This window comes from Odontesthes bonariensis, chromosome 19 (genome assembly GCF_027942865.1).
Source record: "Odontesthes bonariensis isolate fOdoBon6 chromosome 19, fOdoBon6.hap1, whole genome shotgun sequence".
Classification (NCBI taxonomy): domain Eukaryota; kingdom Metazoa; phylum Chordata; class Actinopteri; order Atheriniformes; family Atherinopsidae; genus Odontesthes; species Odontesthes bonariensis.
The window spans coordinates 33,018,737-33,033,393 of record NC_134524.1 but is presented as its reverse complement, the minus strand read 5'-3'; the positions used below and the strand labels follow the sequence as shown (position 1 = coordinate 33,033,393).

Sequence of the window (14,657 nt, the reverse complement as noted above, 5' to 3'; positions counted from 1 at the left end):
GCAAGAAGGTTTGCTGTGTCTCTCAGCACAGTGTGCAGAGCATGGAGGAGATACCAGGAGACAGGCCGGGACCCCAGGAGACAGGCCGGTACCCCAGGAGACAGGCCAGCATACCAGGAGACAGGCCGGGACACCAGGAGACAGGTCAGCATACCAGGAGACATGCCGGGACCCCAGGAGACATGCCAGCATACCAGGAGACAGGCCGGGACACCAGGAGACAGGCCGGGACCCCAGGAGACAGGCCAGCATACCAGGAGACAGGCCGGGACACCAGGAGACAGGCCGGCACACCAGGAGACAAGCCGGTACCCCAGGAGACGGGCCGGGACCCCAGGAGACGGGCCGGGAGACAGGCCGGTACCCCGGGAGACAGGCCGGTACCCCGGGAGACAGGCCGGTACCCCGGGAGACAGGCCGGTACCCCGGGAGACAGGCCGGTACCCCAGGAGACAGGTGTGGCACACGTGACGGACGTGGCAGATGTGACACGTGACGGATGTGACGGACGTGGCAGATGTGGCGGATGTGGCGGACGCGGCGGACGCCGTGGAGAAGGTTCTGCTGCCTGCAGCCTCCTCCAGCAGGTCCGGTTTGGCAGTGGGTCAGTAATAGTGAGGGGAGGCATTTCTTTGGAGGGCCGCACAGCCCCCCATGTGCCAGCCAGAGGTAGCCTGACTGCCATTAGGTACCGGGATGAGACCCTCAGAGCCAGTGTGAGACCACATGCTGGTGCAGTGGGCCCTGGGCTCCTTCTGATGCATGACAACGCTCGGCCTCATGTGGCTGAAGTGAGTCAGCAGCTCCTGCATGATGAAGCATTGATGCTGTGGACCAGCCCGTTCCCCAGACCTGAATCCTGCCCGTTCCCCAGACCTGAATCCTGCCCGTTCCCCAGACCTGAATCCTGCCCGCTCCCCAGACCTGAATCCTGCCCGCTCCCCAGACCTGAATCCTGCCCGCTCCCCAGACCTGAATCCTGCCCGCTCCCCAGACCTGAATCCTGCCCGCTCCCCAGACCTGAATCCTGCCCGCTCCCCAGACCTGAATCCTGCCCGTTCCCCAGACCTGAATCCTGCCCGTTCCCCAGACCTGAATCCTGCCCGTTCCCCAGACCTGAATCCAGTCCATCACATCTGGGACATGGTGTCTGGTTCCATCCACCACAGACTGTCCAGGAGCTGACTGATGCTTTAGTCCAGGTCTGGGAGGAGATCCCTCAGGAGAACATCATCAGGAGCCCAGGCGTTGCAGGGAGGTCCTACAGGCCACAGACTCTGCTGAGCCTCATTTCCACTGAAGCTGGATCAGCCTGTAATTTTATTTTGAGAATGATTCCAAATCCAGACCTCCATGAGAATGATTTTGATTCACATTGATCATTTTTATGTTATTTTGTTCTCAACGCATTCCACTATGTAATGAAGAACGATTTTCATCTGGAATATTTCATTCATTGAGGTCTAGGAAGTTATTTTAGTGTTCCCTTTATTTTTTGGAGCAGTGTATAAAAAGGGGTTTAATTGGGTGAAGCAGGAATCACATGTAAGGCAACTTTTCTATATTTAGTTGACCCACAAATCAGTATTTGCACATTGTCACATGTCATCTGCTTATTTGCAACAGGCAGGCAGTCCAAAATTAGTGACCCAAATCTTGCGTGTGAACCTAACCAACCCATCAAGAGAAGATACTCGTAGTAACCAGTGAAAGCTGGACACAGGCAGGTCACGTGCATGCGCTTAGAAGAAACTCCGAATCCACTTTCAGCACACACTGAATGTAATTCACAGAATAAGAGAAGCTTTAGATGTGGCTCCACATACTCCATGATGGCTGGAAAATAGGTGCACCGTACCGCTGCAATAATCCAACAAGAAAAGCCAGCTCCAACTCTTGACATCTGAATGAGAAGCATACGAGGCAGCTGTGACTTTCCTGAAGTTCCAGAAAACAGGAAGGATGACCCTGACGCACCCCTGAGAGAGTTCATGCAGTCTGCACCAAAAACCCCGTCTGATACTCTACGGGAATTAACTTTCAAATCACAGTTGATCGAGGGCAAAAAAAGGCACTGAAAAACATTTGCTGACATTTAAATTGAATCTTTAATCTGCTTAAAAACCAACAAAGGTTTTAGGATGATGGAAATCCCTTGTGACTTCCCTGTGTGTGATTATTTGTTAAAGTGTGGATGTGGTGATTTCCTTTTCAGTTGAATTACATGTGTTCTGTGTGTGTGTGTGTGTGTGTGTGTGTGTGTGTGTGTGTGCGCGTGCTTAACTTCCAGGCATCCAAGAGGTGGAATCCCACGGTAAGAGTTATTGTGTGATTAAAAAATGTATTTTTAAGCCTGCAGATACAAATGAGCTTATTTGTATTGTGTTTATCTATTTTGTGTGGAGTAAAAATGAAGTGATGGTGTGGCTGTGGTGTGTGTCAGTAACCTCTGAAGGCAAAAGCTAATTGTGCTTCCTGTCAGAAGGTTTCTGCTCAGCGTTTCCTACCCTTAATCTGTTTTTTTCTTAGTTCTGTACTCTCATTTTAAAATAAGTATGAAATCGGATCTCATAACGAGATCAGACTTATAAAGAATAGTACTGGCACCACATGCGTAAGATGTGATGTGCAACCATAGTGCCTTACTGGGCAAAACATGCATTAAATTGAAAACATGCATGGGAAAAATTGAAGGTGCAACTTGGCTGTGGATTCTACCAGCTGGGTAAATTCTTATAGCTTACATGTAACCTTTCTCTTTATGGGAATGTTTTTAACCAATATCTATATGTCCATATATGTGTTTGTGTGTGTGTGTATTGCTCATGTAAGTGGAACCTCAGCATATTCTTGCTCGTGAACAGCTCAGACTTTGGGGGATGCTCCTTTTATACCCAATCATGGCATTCACCTGTTTCCAATGAACCTGTTCTCTTGTGGGATGTTCCAAACAGGGTTTTTTTTGAGCATTTTTCCACTTTCCCAGTACTTTGCTGCCCCTGTCCAAGCTTTTTTGGAACATATTACAGGTATCAAATTCAAAATGAGTCAGTATTTGCAAAAATCAATAAAGTTTGAACATCAAGTATTGTGGCTTTGTAGTGTATTCAGTTGAGTATAGGTTGAAAAGGATTTTCAAATCAGAAGCGTTTTTATTTTTATTTGCATTTTGTACTAACTTCATTGGAATTGGGGTTTGTAGCAACAAAATGATGTAACCAATGAGCCCTGGATGTTCAGAAGGTTTCCTGTTTTAAGTCATGTGTAAAAAAACACGAAAGGCTTTTTAATGTACGTGACTTAAGTCAATGGGAAGTTGTTTTTGGATATGCTTTATAAATCCATTTGACTTGACTTGATATGACCTCCACTGTGCAGTTTGTAGAGTAGTGAAAGGTGGACATGGGATATGTGAAGCCTGAAGCACAAAGAGGCCTGATATTCACCTCCTTTTCCTAGAAGACCTTGAATTTCATCCCAAAGAAGAATTGCGTTAGTCTGACCTAAACCATACTTTTGAAATGCATGTAAATGTGTGAGCTGCATGTACATGCTAAACTATACTAAAATGGGCCAAGGCACTCTGCACATGCTCCATAGATGGATCTTTTTGCCCACTTACAAATGTATATTAATACAGCCAAGTTCCCGATAACGCTGCTCTCATTGGCTACTCTCAAGCAGCCCATTAAGACTGTCATCTTGTGGTTGCCGAAAGCTTTTCCAGACTTTTCCAGTCACTTTTCTCCAACAAAACCTTTCATTTCTAACTGAAGCATCATAGGAAAGTATCCCAGTTCAGTCGTTTGTGTTCCGTAACATTTGCATGAACCATGATCTCCCACAGATAAAGTTAAAAGGGGCAGATGGGATTCAATGTTTTTCACAGTTCACAGCGTGGTGGTGTCGGACTGACTTCCATCAGTAACTCTTTTCTGCTCCTGTGCACATATACTGGGACAAGGCTGCTGGTGCAGTTGGATGAGCAAGTGGGGCTGTTACCTTAGCTCAGCTGGGCATGTAACCGTCTGCCTGTCTGTTTTTAACAATCCTTAGGCCTTGCTCCATCTTCCACAGATGATTTGCTGATTTGGAGGAAACTCTCATCTTCTCACTTTGCATAGTTGCCTCTGCTTAAGGAGGCAGCTTTTGTTTAAGCTCCCACACAGAGAAAGAAAATAGCCCTGCGCTTAGTGTCAACTCGTCCTGACATATTAAGAAATATCTTAAGCTAACAGACAGACAGTCTCATGTGATAGAGTAGAAATTTTTTCTGGAAAATGAACTGAAATGTCTACAAATAACCAAAAGGCTTAAGTTAGAATCAAATCAAACTCCTGTATGATCACTCATCACTCACTGAATTACAGTGAATGCGACAGACTTTCTTTGGAGGTTTGCAATATGAGTGGCAAAACTGTTCTTTTTTTTCTTTTTCCAATATTCAAAGATTCTGATGTTACCTTGGTTACAGGGAAGACTGGCATTGATCAGGATCACTCATGCTGACATTGTACTGTTGGGGCTCTCTTACAGCAGGCTGACAGTCCACCACCTGCAGCGTCGGCCAGTGTCTGTCTTCCTTGTCTTTTTGGTGTACGCGCCCCATCACTGTTGTCGGACTCTTTTCTTTTATTTGTTCCTTTATTTTGCCACTTCATCTTGTAGAATCTGCATCCCATCTGCAGTGAGCCTGGGCCTGTGGCACTACATGAATAAAACTCAATCTAATTAAATGGATTGGCCGTTCAGCATTATGAATGTGTGCAGGAAAAGGTCGATAGCAGTGACGACCGGACGCTAACGATTAGCTTGGCATGTCACACGCAATCTCCTCTCATTTGTCATCACTTTCACAAAGACGGGGCTTTGTTGAGTGCAAAAAGAAATGAAAATCATGACTCATGTAAGACCATCTCTGTTTGACATTACAGAAAAACACACCCTTCTTTCTTTTAGAAATGTTTTTCTATCTGTCAGCTCTTGTGTTTCTCTTGCTGTGTAACACTCGCTTGCTCTGAAAAGCTTTGCAGCCACAGATTGAAGTCCTTGGTGACAGCTGGAAGTTGTCTTTGTGGCGCGTTAAAGTGCTCGCTTGTTTGTTCAGAGGCCAGCGACAGTAAGAGACAGCATGGAGCCTCTTGCTGCCTCTGGTTCTTTATGTTGGTTTGGTATATAAGATCCCTTAGAAAAGCTAGAGTTTAAAAAGATTCATCATAAAGATATGGACTGATCTCATCCCTTCTTGCAACTCAACATTGTAGTTGTTAGTGGCAACAATGTCTGTTTACTGCATAATCTCTCTTTCCTTCTCTTTTTCTGTCACTTTCCCACACTGGCTTTCCGATGCAGCAGGATTTATTAGATGATGAACCTTTTAACCATGGAGAAAGTGATCCTGAGCATCCTTCCAGTGCTTTGGCAAGTCACTCCATATCTGTTGCTCATTATGTTTGCCTCCTTTTGGCTCTTTCCTGTCCAAGCCTGTCTCTCTCATGTCCACTGTTATTGGGCTGTCATCAGATACGTCATGTAACCGGTCTGTCTGGAGTTTCTCAGAGAATGAGTGTCTTATGAAAGATGTTACTTTTGGTAAGATGCTGTGTGTTTGGAGCATGCACACAGCATCTGCTCTTTTTGAAACCCTTTCTTTGACCATCACCATGATGGCATACATTTTTCCATTTATGTTTTGAGCATAAACATTAACAGTGTGAAAGATTAATATTCCAATATGAACATTTTTTTAAAACACAATTTTACTCACATGAAATTTGGGGAGAAAAACATGAATATTTACTCTGTAAAATGTGAAGAAATCATAAAATTAAGATGTCCAAATAAAGTCAGTCAGTATCACAGTTTTTATGATGCAGTTACACAAGAAACAGTGCATCACATCAAAATGTGCTCCCCCAAGACCTTACATCCATTGCTGTGGTACAGACTGTAATTGTACTGCTGTCAACGGGCAGTTAATGCAGTGTTTTATATGAGGCATCACATGAGCAGTCAGTTTTTTTAATTAAATGTCTTGGAAGTTAGAAAAATGAGCAAGCACGATGATCCAAAATGAGAAGTGAAATCTTGTCCATGTAGTCTACAGAGGAAGTACTGCAGCAAAACTGCTAAACAGCATAAAGCTGGTTGTGTTGGACAGCTGTCAGAGAACAATGCATCTCATTCCAATCACTTCTCAGTCTGCATGGGACTTATGGATGTGGACATGTACACAGACAGCTTGACAAGCATGCTTGTTCCTGGTTTAGCTTCCGCATGGAAGCCTCTGTTCCATCTGCAGAATGCGCTCAGCACACAGGTCTGCGTGGTCACAATACATTTCTGGGTACAAAGTCACACACACACTGATGTTTAAGACCCACATCTCACCAGAGCCTCAGAGTGTAATACCCCTGTGCGTCTGTTTAGAGTGCATGTGCTGTCCACTGTCTGTCAGTAAAAACACCTGCAATGGGAACGTGGGCCGATGAAAGGAAGGGAGCCTTATTCGATTAACCACATTTCCATGGGAACATCTTATGGGTTTTCTTTTTGGGGAAGAGAAAGTAGCTGCATTGGTTAAAGGTAAAAGTGGTGAGGCGTTAAAGTTCTCTTGGGAAACCATTGGCCCTCTCATTTCTGTAGAGGATGCTTTCATAGACCCACTTGTAGGCCTTTCAGTGTACAGGAGCTGAAACTGATGACTGCAGACACACCTAAAAGTTACCAGTATCTGACTGTGATTGAGTTCAAACTGTTCCGCTGGGGCCCCAAATGGATGGCTCCAAATCTGGCACCAAGACTTTTCTCAAGATCACGGTCCAGCAAGAATCAAGTCTTCTTACGTAAGGTAGCCATTGTGATGTCTCTCAGTATAGGTTATTTAAGTTATTTTGAGTTCTTAAAGAATCCAGAGGCTGTCGACAACAATGATGATCTTCACATTCATTTTCATTCAAAATGTTTTACATAGAGTGAAACAATGAAGGGAATTAAGCTATCCAGAACTTTCTTTTGATCATCAGTCATCATCTCAATAGTGTGTGATATAAGCATATTTCTCAAAATGATATATGTGGATGTAGTTTTTACATTTTTTAGAAAGTTATTTGAAACACTATGTTGCCATCAAAGATTAGGTTGATATTTTGTCCTGAGACTACGTACTATTGTGAAGGAAAGATTCAAATCTTTGCATTCTGAAGACTATCCCAACATATTTACAATTAGTTTGCTGCAACTGTCACTTTCAATAGAGGAAGTAAGCATTACCATTGAAGAGAAATCTCCATTTTGATGGCCACTAACAGAGTCAGGAATTTGTGGTTGAATGGGTGGGAAGTGGAATGGAGAAGGAAGCAGTGGTGCAGGTTTAAAATGTCTTGCATGTAGGTATGCAGATAAACACCTAATCCTCAGAATGTTCATTCATATTCTCTTAGTTGTGCATGGTTCATGTCTAGCTATTGGTCATCCTGAGTGTTACTAACTGGTCTGTGTTCTTTTTAGAACCATCCATCTCTCGGATACCGGGTACAGGTCAAAATGTTACATAACCAGGTGCCTCTTCTGCCAGGAGAGACTATCCAGATTACAGGTATTTTCATCTTCATCATCTTCTTACTGGATATTTTGTTTCTTTCTTGACAGTAAACCATTAATTTCCATTTTTGTGTGTGTGTGTGTGTGTGTGTGTGTGTGTGATTGCCTGCCCTAACATGCAGTCAAGGATGTGATGTATATCTGTCCATTTAGTGGTCTGGTGAATGGGACTCTCACCGTCACAGACTACAAGCTGTACTTCACCAGTGTGGAAAAGGTACGCCACATCAGCTTTATTTAACCATAAATGGTGGAATGTAGAGACAGTCCACCCGTTGTTTCTCTTCAGTATGAATCTTTTGAATGGTGTGTTGATGTCTGTATGTGTAGGAGTGTCCCTTCATTGTTGATGTAAACCTGGGAGTCATCAGCAGACTGGAGGCAATCAGCAGTCTTCCCAACCAGGGAGAGAACACAAAGGGATTGGAACTGATCTGCAAGGTATGCCCTTAACCCCCTTCAACTCCCACCTTCCTTTCACCCCACCACAGACAAAATTAACAAACACAGATATCCAAATCAGGACATTCCATTGGTTGAGATTATGCCTATCCACGATTAGACATATTCTTAATATTTTCTAATGTCTTTACTTGATCAGGACATGAGGAATCTAAGGTTTGCCTATAGGACAGAGGAGACCCAGCCAGATGTGGTAGAGGTCTTGGCCAAACATACCTTCCCTCTTTCACACAACCAGGTAAGTCTCATTCAGATGTCTTCTTTAATATTGGATTTGTCAGGTGTGGGTTGAGGGTGAAGGGAGGACACGGGTGCGGACTTCAAAGGTAAAGGGTGATTTATTTTCCAAAAACAAAGTAACAACAAAAGGCGCGGCTAAGCCGGATTCAAAAAACCAAACTGACAAAATAAGGAACTAAACATGGCACGGATAAATAAATACTTAACTTGGCAAAAACGTGGAACATAGCTAGCTAGCTAGCTAGCCAGGCAGGCAGGCAGGGGGGCCAGGTAGGGGTATCATGGGTAAGGGTAATAATCTCACAAGGAACAAAAAGGACTGAGAACTTAAATAGGGAGTGAGCGTGATTGGGGACAAGGTGCAGCTGGAGGGGAATAAACAGGTGCAGTGAATGAACTAATTACCAGGGTGCAGGAAAAACTAAGACATGAACCGAAAACTAAACATGGACTCAAACTCAAAAACGTGACCTAAAACATGAAACTAAAAACAAGAGTCCATGGGCGTGACAGGATTATAGTGATGAGTATGCTGTGGTGCTTGATAAACCTAAAACAACTTATTTTTCATTTGTTTTTATTCATTTTTAGAGTTTCCACAGCCATCAGTACATGACTTGTATAAATACCTGGTCTTAGTTGAAATGAACAGTACTTCATTCATAATTTGATAACACTTTTTTAATCCCAAAATTAAATGTATTTTTATTGCATGAATAATTAAGAATAAGTTAGTCCAAGTCCAAGTTAGTTTAATCATTAGTTAGTGTAAATGAGTTCTTCCTGTAAAACTGTTTGGGTCAGTACTCTTGCTATTTTTCCGTCTATCGCTGTGTGTCATATCCGTGCATGCAGCCCAGCCCGACAGGCAGAGAGAAACAGATGCTGCTTGCATGAAAAACATGGTGGACTTTTTTTACTCACTCATATCTAATGAAAACACTTCAAAACCAGGCCATCAAAACAGCCAAAGGGAAAATTCAAACATACAGCTGCTAACATTCCACTTGGTAATTAGCGCAGGTAACAGAAAAAAGATGTTCTGATGTGCTCTGATGCACATTGTTACAAACCAGATGCTGGGCATCTCTTCATTTTGTTAGGTTCTGAACTTTGGAAATTCTCAGGATTGAACGAAGGCGTGCATCAGTAAGATGACTCATGTGTGATGTGCAAATCATCCTAATCACAGAGAAAAAATTACATTAGGGCTGGGCGATATAGACCACAAATCATATATTCATATTTTTTGTCTAAATGGCGATATATGATATTATGATACTCAATATTTTTTTCCAGTAATGGAATAACAACAGACATTTCTAAGTCAAAACCACATGTGATAATCATCACACGGGCACTTTTGTTCACACTCAGTGGGTCTACATGGTGAGATTAATTGGATTATAGCTATAGTTGGGTTATGCTCCTAATTTGAGCAAGGGTAATTCTCCTTGGATACATGGCGTTGAATGAATGGAATCATTGGCACAAAGCGTGTCATACCCCGGTATGATAGGTGGCGCTGTACCCATTCCAACTATTGCTAATAGAGCCACTTCCTGTTGACCTCTTCACCACCAACAATAACAAACTCAGGCATTGGAGAAAGATGGCGAACGAAGAGCAAGATTTGGTCTGTGATGAACTGCACAACGGAGCATTCTCCATCGCGTTGTTTCTTTCTTTCTGACGGCGACGACAACAGTTATATCGTCTCCTTTGACTTCACGTTCACGACCCCGGGAAAAAATCTCGAGCATGCGCAGAACGCAAAGTCTAATTCACCACGGGTAACCCCACAGTGGGGTTAAATGAATGCAAAATAAATGGGTGGAGCTGGAATCTGGTCTGACTGAATTCTTTTTCAGATAGTAATTGCTGATAGGGGTCTGATGTGCCACCTAGAAATAACGGGGAAGTTTGGTTAAACCACACTCTAAGAGTATGTCAGAAGGTGACTTCATTTAATATTCCTGTGATATCAACAAAATGTTGAAACTGCTCAGATTGTGTGTCTATGATTCAGAATTTACTTCCAACAAATGTGACAACAGATTTAAATCATGGACAGAGAAAGGCTTCACATTTTTTAATTCAATCATAAGAATTGAAAGGGTCTTTTAATACACTGGAGGAACTTTGAGCAGGGTGACCGCTGTACATACCCCCTGATACAATCTTATATTGAACATAAAGGCAAACTGAGACTAAGTTCTACAGTATTTTGAAATCGTCAATCTTAACACTTGCTAGCAAATCCATTTTTATGCTACAAAAGGCTATATCCCACGCCGAGAACAAAAACACTATGTATATCAAAGCCCTTCAGGGATTGGGCTTTCTGAGGAGGTACAGGTTTAGATTGGGAGCTTCAGGTGTACCACTACCAACTCCATGGCTTGGAGTTTAATAGATATTTTAGTACACTTTGCCTGGAGAAATATAACGATGCAAACAGGCCTACAGACACTTAATGGAGTCTCTCCTGGTAACAAGCAAGACATAAGTCACTAGAAGGTGGTCAAGCCCACTTCCACACACATTAGATGATTGATTCTGAATGATTTTAGTAATATATGGGAGGGAAAAACTAACTTACTTTTAAGTAACCAATAGTGCTCAGAGGTCGCCAACTTTCTGCAGAGTCAGTCGCTGCAGACCTCCAACCTTCATGTGGCCTTCAGATTAGCTCAAGAACAGTGCGCAGAGAGCTTCATGGAATGGGTTTCCATGGCAACTGCATCCAAGCCATACATCACCAAGTGCAATGCAAAGCGTCGGATGCAGCGGTGTAAAGCACGCCGCCACTGGACTCTGGAGCTGTGGAGACGCCTTTTCACGTTTTCATGAGCTGGGCCTGGCCCCTTAGTTCCAGTGAAAGGAACTCTGAATGCTTCAGCATATCAAGAGATTTTGGACAGTTTCATGCTCCCAACTTTGTGGAAACAGTTTGGGGACGGCCCCTTCCTGTTCCAACATGACTGCGCACCAGTGCACAAAGCAAGCTCCATAAAGACATGGAGGAGCCAGTTTGGTGTGGAAGAACCTGACTGGCCTGCACAGAGTCCTGACCTCAACCCGATAGAACACCTTTGGGATGAATCAGAGCGGAGACTGTGAGCCAGGCCTTCTGTCCAACATCAGTGTCTGACCTCACAGATGAGCTTCTGGAAGAATGGTCAAAAACTCCCATAAACACTCCTAAACCTTGTGGAAAGCTTGCCCAGAAGAGCTGAAGCTGTTCTAGCTGCAAAGGGTGGGCCGACGTCATATTAAAGCCTCTGGATTAAGAATGGGATGTTACTGAAGTTCATATGTGTGTAAAGGCAGATGAGCTGATACTTTTGGCAATATAGAGTATCATGACACTATGATTATTTGACTAAACCATTGTTCGGTTGCTAACCTTTACTAATATTCACCATCATATATCTTAAAAGATATTCATTTGAAATTGACAGTCCATGCATCCTCAGAGATAGTGTAGCTCAGCCTCAGTGTTCATGACAGAAGTGTCTCTACCGGCTGCAATTACAACAGACAATGCATGCATGTAACTTTTAGTCCCCCAAAAGTTTGAAATCATCATTCATCAGTGTAATGATACCTTCAGCAGACTGTCTGAATGCTAACATGTCTGAATGCTAACATGTCCTGTGCCTCTCTGTCAGCCTCTGTTTGCCTTCCTGTACAGGGAGCAGTTTCCTGCAGATGGCTGGAAGGTGTATGACCCCGCAGCAGAGTACAGACGTCAGGTAACTGTCCACAGCTAACTGTCCACAGCTCACTGTCCACAGCTAACTGTCCACAGCCCACAGCTCACCGTCCACAGCTCACCGTCCACAGCTCACCGTTCACAGCTCACCGTCCACAGCTCACTGTCCTCAGCTCACTGTCCACAGCTCACTGTCCACAGCTCACTGTCCTCAGCTCACTGTCCTCAGCTCACTGTCCACAGCTCACTGTCCACAGCTCACTGTCCACAGCTCACTGTCCACAGCTCACTGTCCACAGCTAACTGTCCACAGCTCACTGTCCACAGCTCACTGTCCACAGCTCACTGTCCACAGCTCACTGTCCACAGCTCACTGTCCACAGCTCACTGTCCACAGCTAACTGTCCACAGCTCACTGTCCACAGCTCACTGTCCACAGCTCACTGTCCACAGCTCACTGTCCTCAGCTCACTGTCCACAGCTCACTGTCCACAGCTCACTGTCCTCAGCTCACTGTCCTCAGCTCACTGTCCTCAGCTCACTGTCCACAGCTCACTGTCCACAGCTCACTGTCCACAGCTCACTGTCCACAGCTAACTGTCCACAGCTAACTGTCCACAGCTCACTGTCCACAGCTAACTGTCCACAGCTAACTATCCACAGCTCCCTGTCCTCAGCTAACTCGTACTGTTGGCGTCACACTGATTTGGTGAGGCAGTATGTTGTGCTGCTTTATCATTTTGCTGTCAGACATGATTTTACCTGTGTGGATCAAATTTAAATGAGGATTATGTATTAGCAAATTACTCACGGCACAACTACTCACAAATTAAAAGTAAATTACTCGCAGCGTCATTTACAGTTACTTCCCTTTCATTTATCTTGAAAAATATATTTTTGTTTCCAGTGGTCAGCTCTTCATTACAATTCTTGATGTGCTATAATTCTACAATATGAATGTTTTTCAATTCATCACATGAACAATTCTCTTTTGGTCAGAGTTCAGATTATACTGGAGAAATAAAAGCAATAGTGAAGCCAAAAAGTTAATCACATAACTAGGGCTGGGCAACGATTAAAAACGATTTTAATCTATTTAATCTCATGATTTCCCTGATTAATCACGATTAATCGCATTTGTACGCAAAACCCAAAAATGAATTCAAAAGTAGTGTATAGCCTTTAGCATTTAGTTTTATTTTAAATGTGCTGCCATATGAATGAAAGTGCCATAACATTTGTTGTGCAAACACACTTTTAACATCAGCATCTTTCTGTAGTTTTTAATGTAGAAGCCTCGCTCCACTGTCTGTTTCCTTGAATGACTTGGTGCTATCAGTTGTGTGTTTTGCCTTTAAGTGATATTTTAGACTGGAACTACTACGCTGAGAAGACAATTCAACTTGGCAGTGTTTACAGATGACTTTGGTTCTGTCGACTCCGCCGTCTGGAAGAAAAAAAAATGAAAATGGCCGAGTAAAAGTTCCGTACCCTTCTCCATGTTTGGTGGATCCGCCGATTACTTTCTTTTCCTGTTCCACAGCAGACAGCAGCAGACTTTTACAAAATAAAAGCCTGTGAGCGACAGACTTTTACAGAATAAAAGCCTGTGAGCAACAGACTTTTATAATAATAAAATAAATAATAAAACCTGCGCTAATGCATGATAAAATATTTGTCGGCGTAAAATAATTAACGCGATAATAACGAGTTAAGTCACCCAGCCCTGCACATAACAGATGTTACATAGCAATATGTCTTTAAATGCACTTTTCATAAACCCTCTTAATGCGGTTGAATGTGTTTTTACAGGGTCTCCCAAATGAAAGCTGGGCCATCAGTAAGATGAACAGCACCTATGAGCTGTGTGATACCTACCCCTCAATCCTGGTCATCCCCACCAACATCACAGAGGATGATATAAAGCGAGGGGCTTTGTTCAGAGCCAAACACCGTTTCCCGGTAAGTCTGAGAAGCACCTGCTGTGGAGAGACCCATGATGAGGGAGGCTGCCATACTGACTGCTACGGTTTATTCATGACATTTGAAACTGCAGTTGATAAAACAACCGTTTTAAAGATTAAAACAGATGGATTGTTACAGAACTTATACAGGGATTCATTATTTTTGGATTTAGGTGTTCACCAGTTTTGCAACCCTTACCCTAACCCTTAAGCTTATACTCCTGTTCCAAGATGACTAAACCTTGGACTGCAACACATCTAACTGACAGCCATGCCAGGCAACAGTGCTAACCACCATGCAGCCTGGAACTGAAACATAATCCTAAAAAATGAGAATCAAAATGAGCGATGGCACAGGTGTTCAGCGACTGTGGCTCACTCATACAGCTTCTTCTTGCTTCTCCTGCAGGTCTTGTCTTGGATTCACCCAGAGTCTCAGGCCACAATAGTGCGCTGTAGCCAGCCATTAGTTGGACCTTCAGATCGTCGCTGTAAAGAAGACGAACATTTACTCCAAGTCATTATGGACGCCAACGCTCAGTCCCACAAACTCACCGTCTTCGATGCTCGGCAGAGCAGTGTGGCTGTGACCAACAAGGTGCGGAACTGCCATTTTTCTACTATAATGTTGATCAATTTGACTTTTTTCTTGCATTAGATATTTTTTTTTC

At 43.5% G+C, this 14,657-nt stretch overlaps 1 protein-coding gene across 3 annotated transcripts in view; it reads left to right on the top strand.

Moving 5' to 3' along the window:
• mtmr1a (myotubularin related protein 1a) overlaps positions 1-14,657 on the top strand; it is a 54,475-nt gene that overhangs the window by 28,380 nt on the left and 11,438 nt on the right. The window contains exons 3-11 of one of the 3 annotated variants that reach the window (XM_075450951.1): positions 2,291-2,314; positions 5,356-5,421; positions 7,510-7,597; positions 7,725-7,819; positions 7,933-8,043; positions 8,204-8,302; positions 11,979-12,062; positions 13,835-13,984; positions 14,396-14,584. In XM_075450951.1, the coding sequence (XP_075307066.1) occupies positions 2,291-2,314; positions 5,356-5,421; positions 7,510-7,597; positions 7,725-7,819; positions 7,933-8,043; positions 8,204-8,302; positions 11,979-12,062; positions 13,835-13,984; positions 14,396-14,584 (906 nt within the window). Of the gene's footprint in view, positions 1-2,290; positions 2,315-5,352; positions 5,422-7,509; positions 7,598-7,724; positions 7,820-7,932; positions 8,044-8,203; positions 8,303-11,978; positions 12,063-13,834; positions 13,985-14,395; positions 14,585-14,657 lie in introns of all 3 variants that reach the window. The other 2 variants (XM_075450950.1, XM_075450952.1) reach the window with 2 other exon arrangements.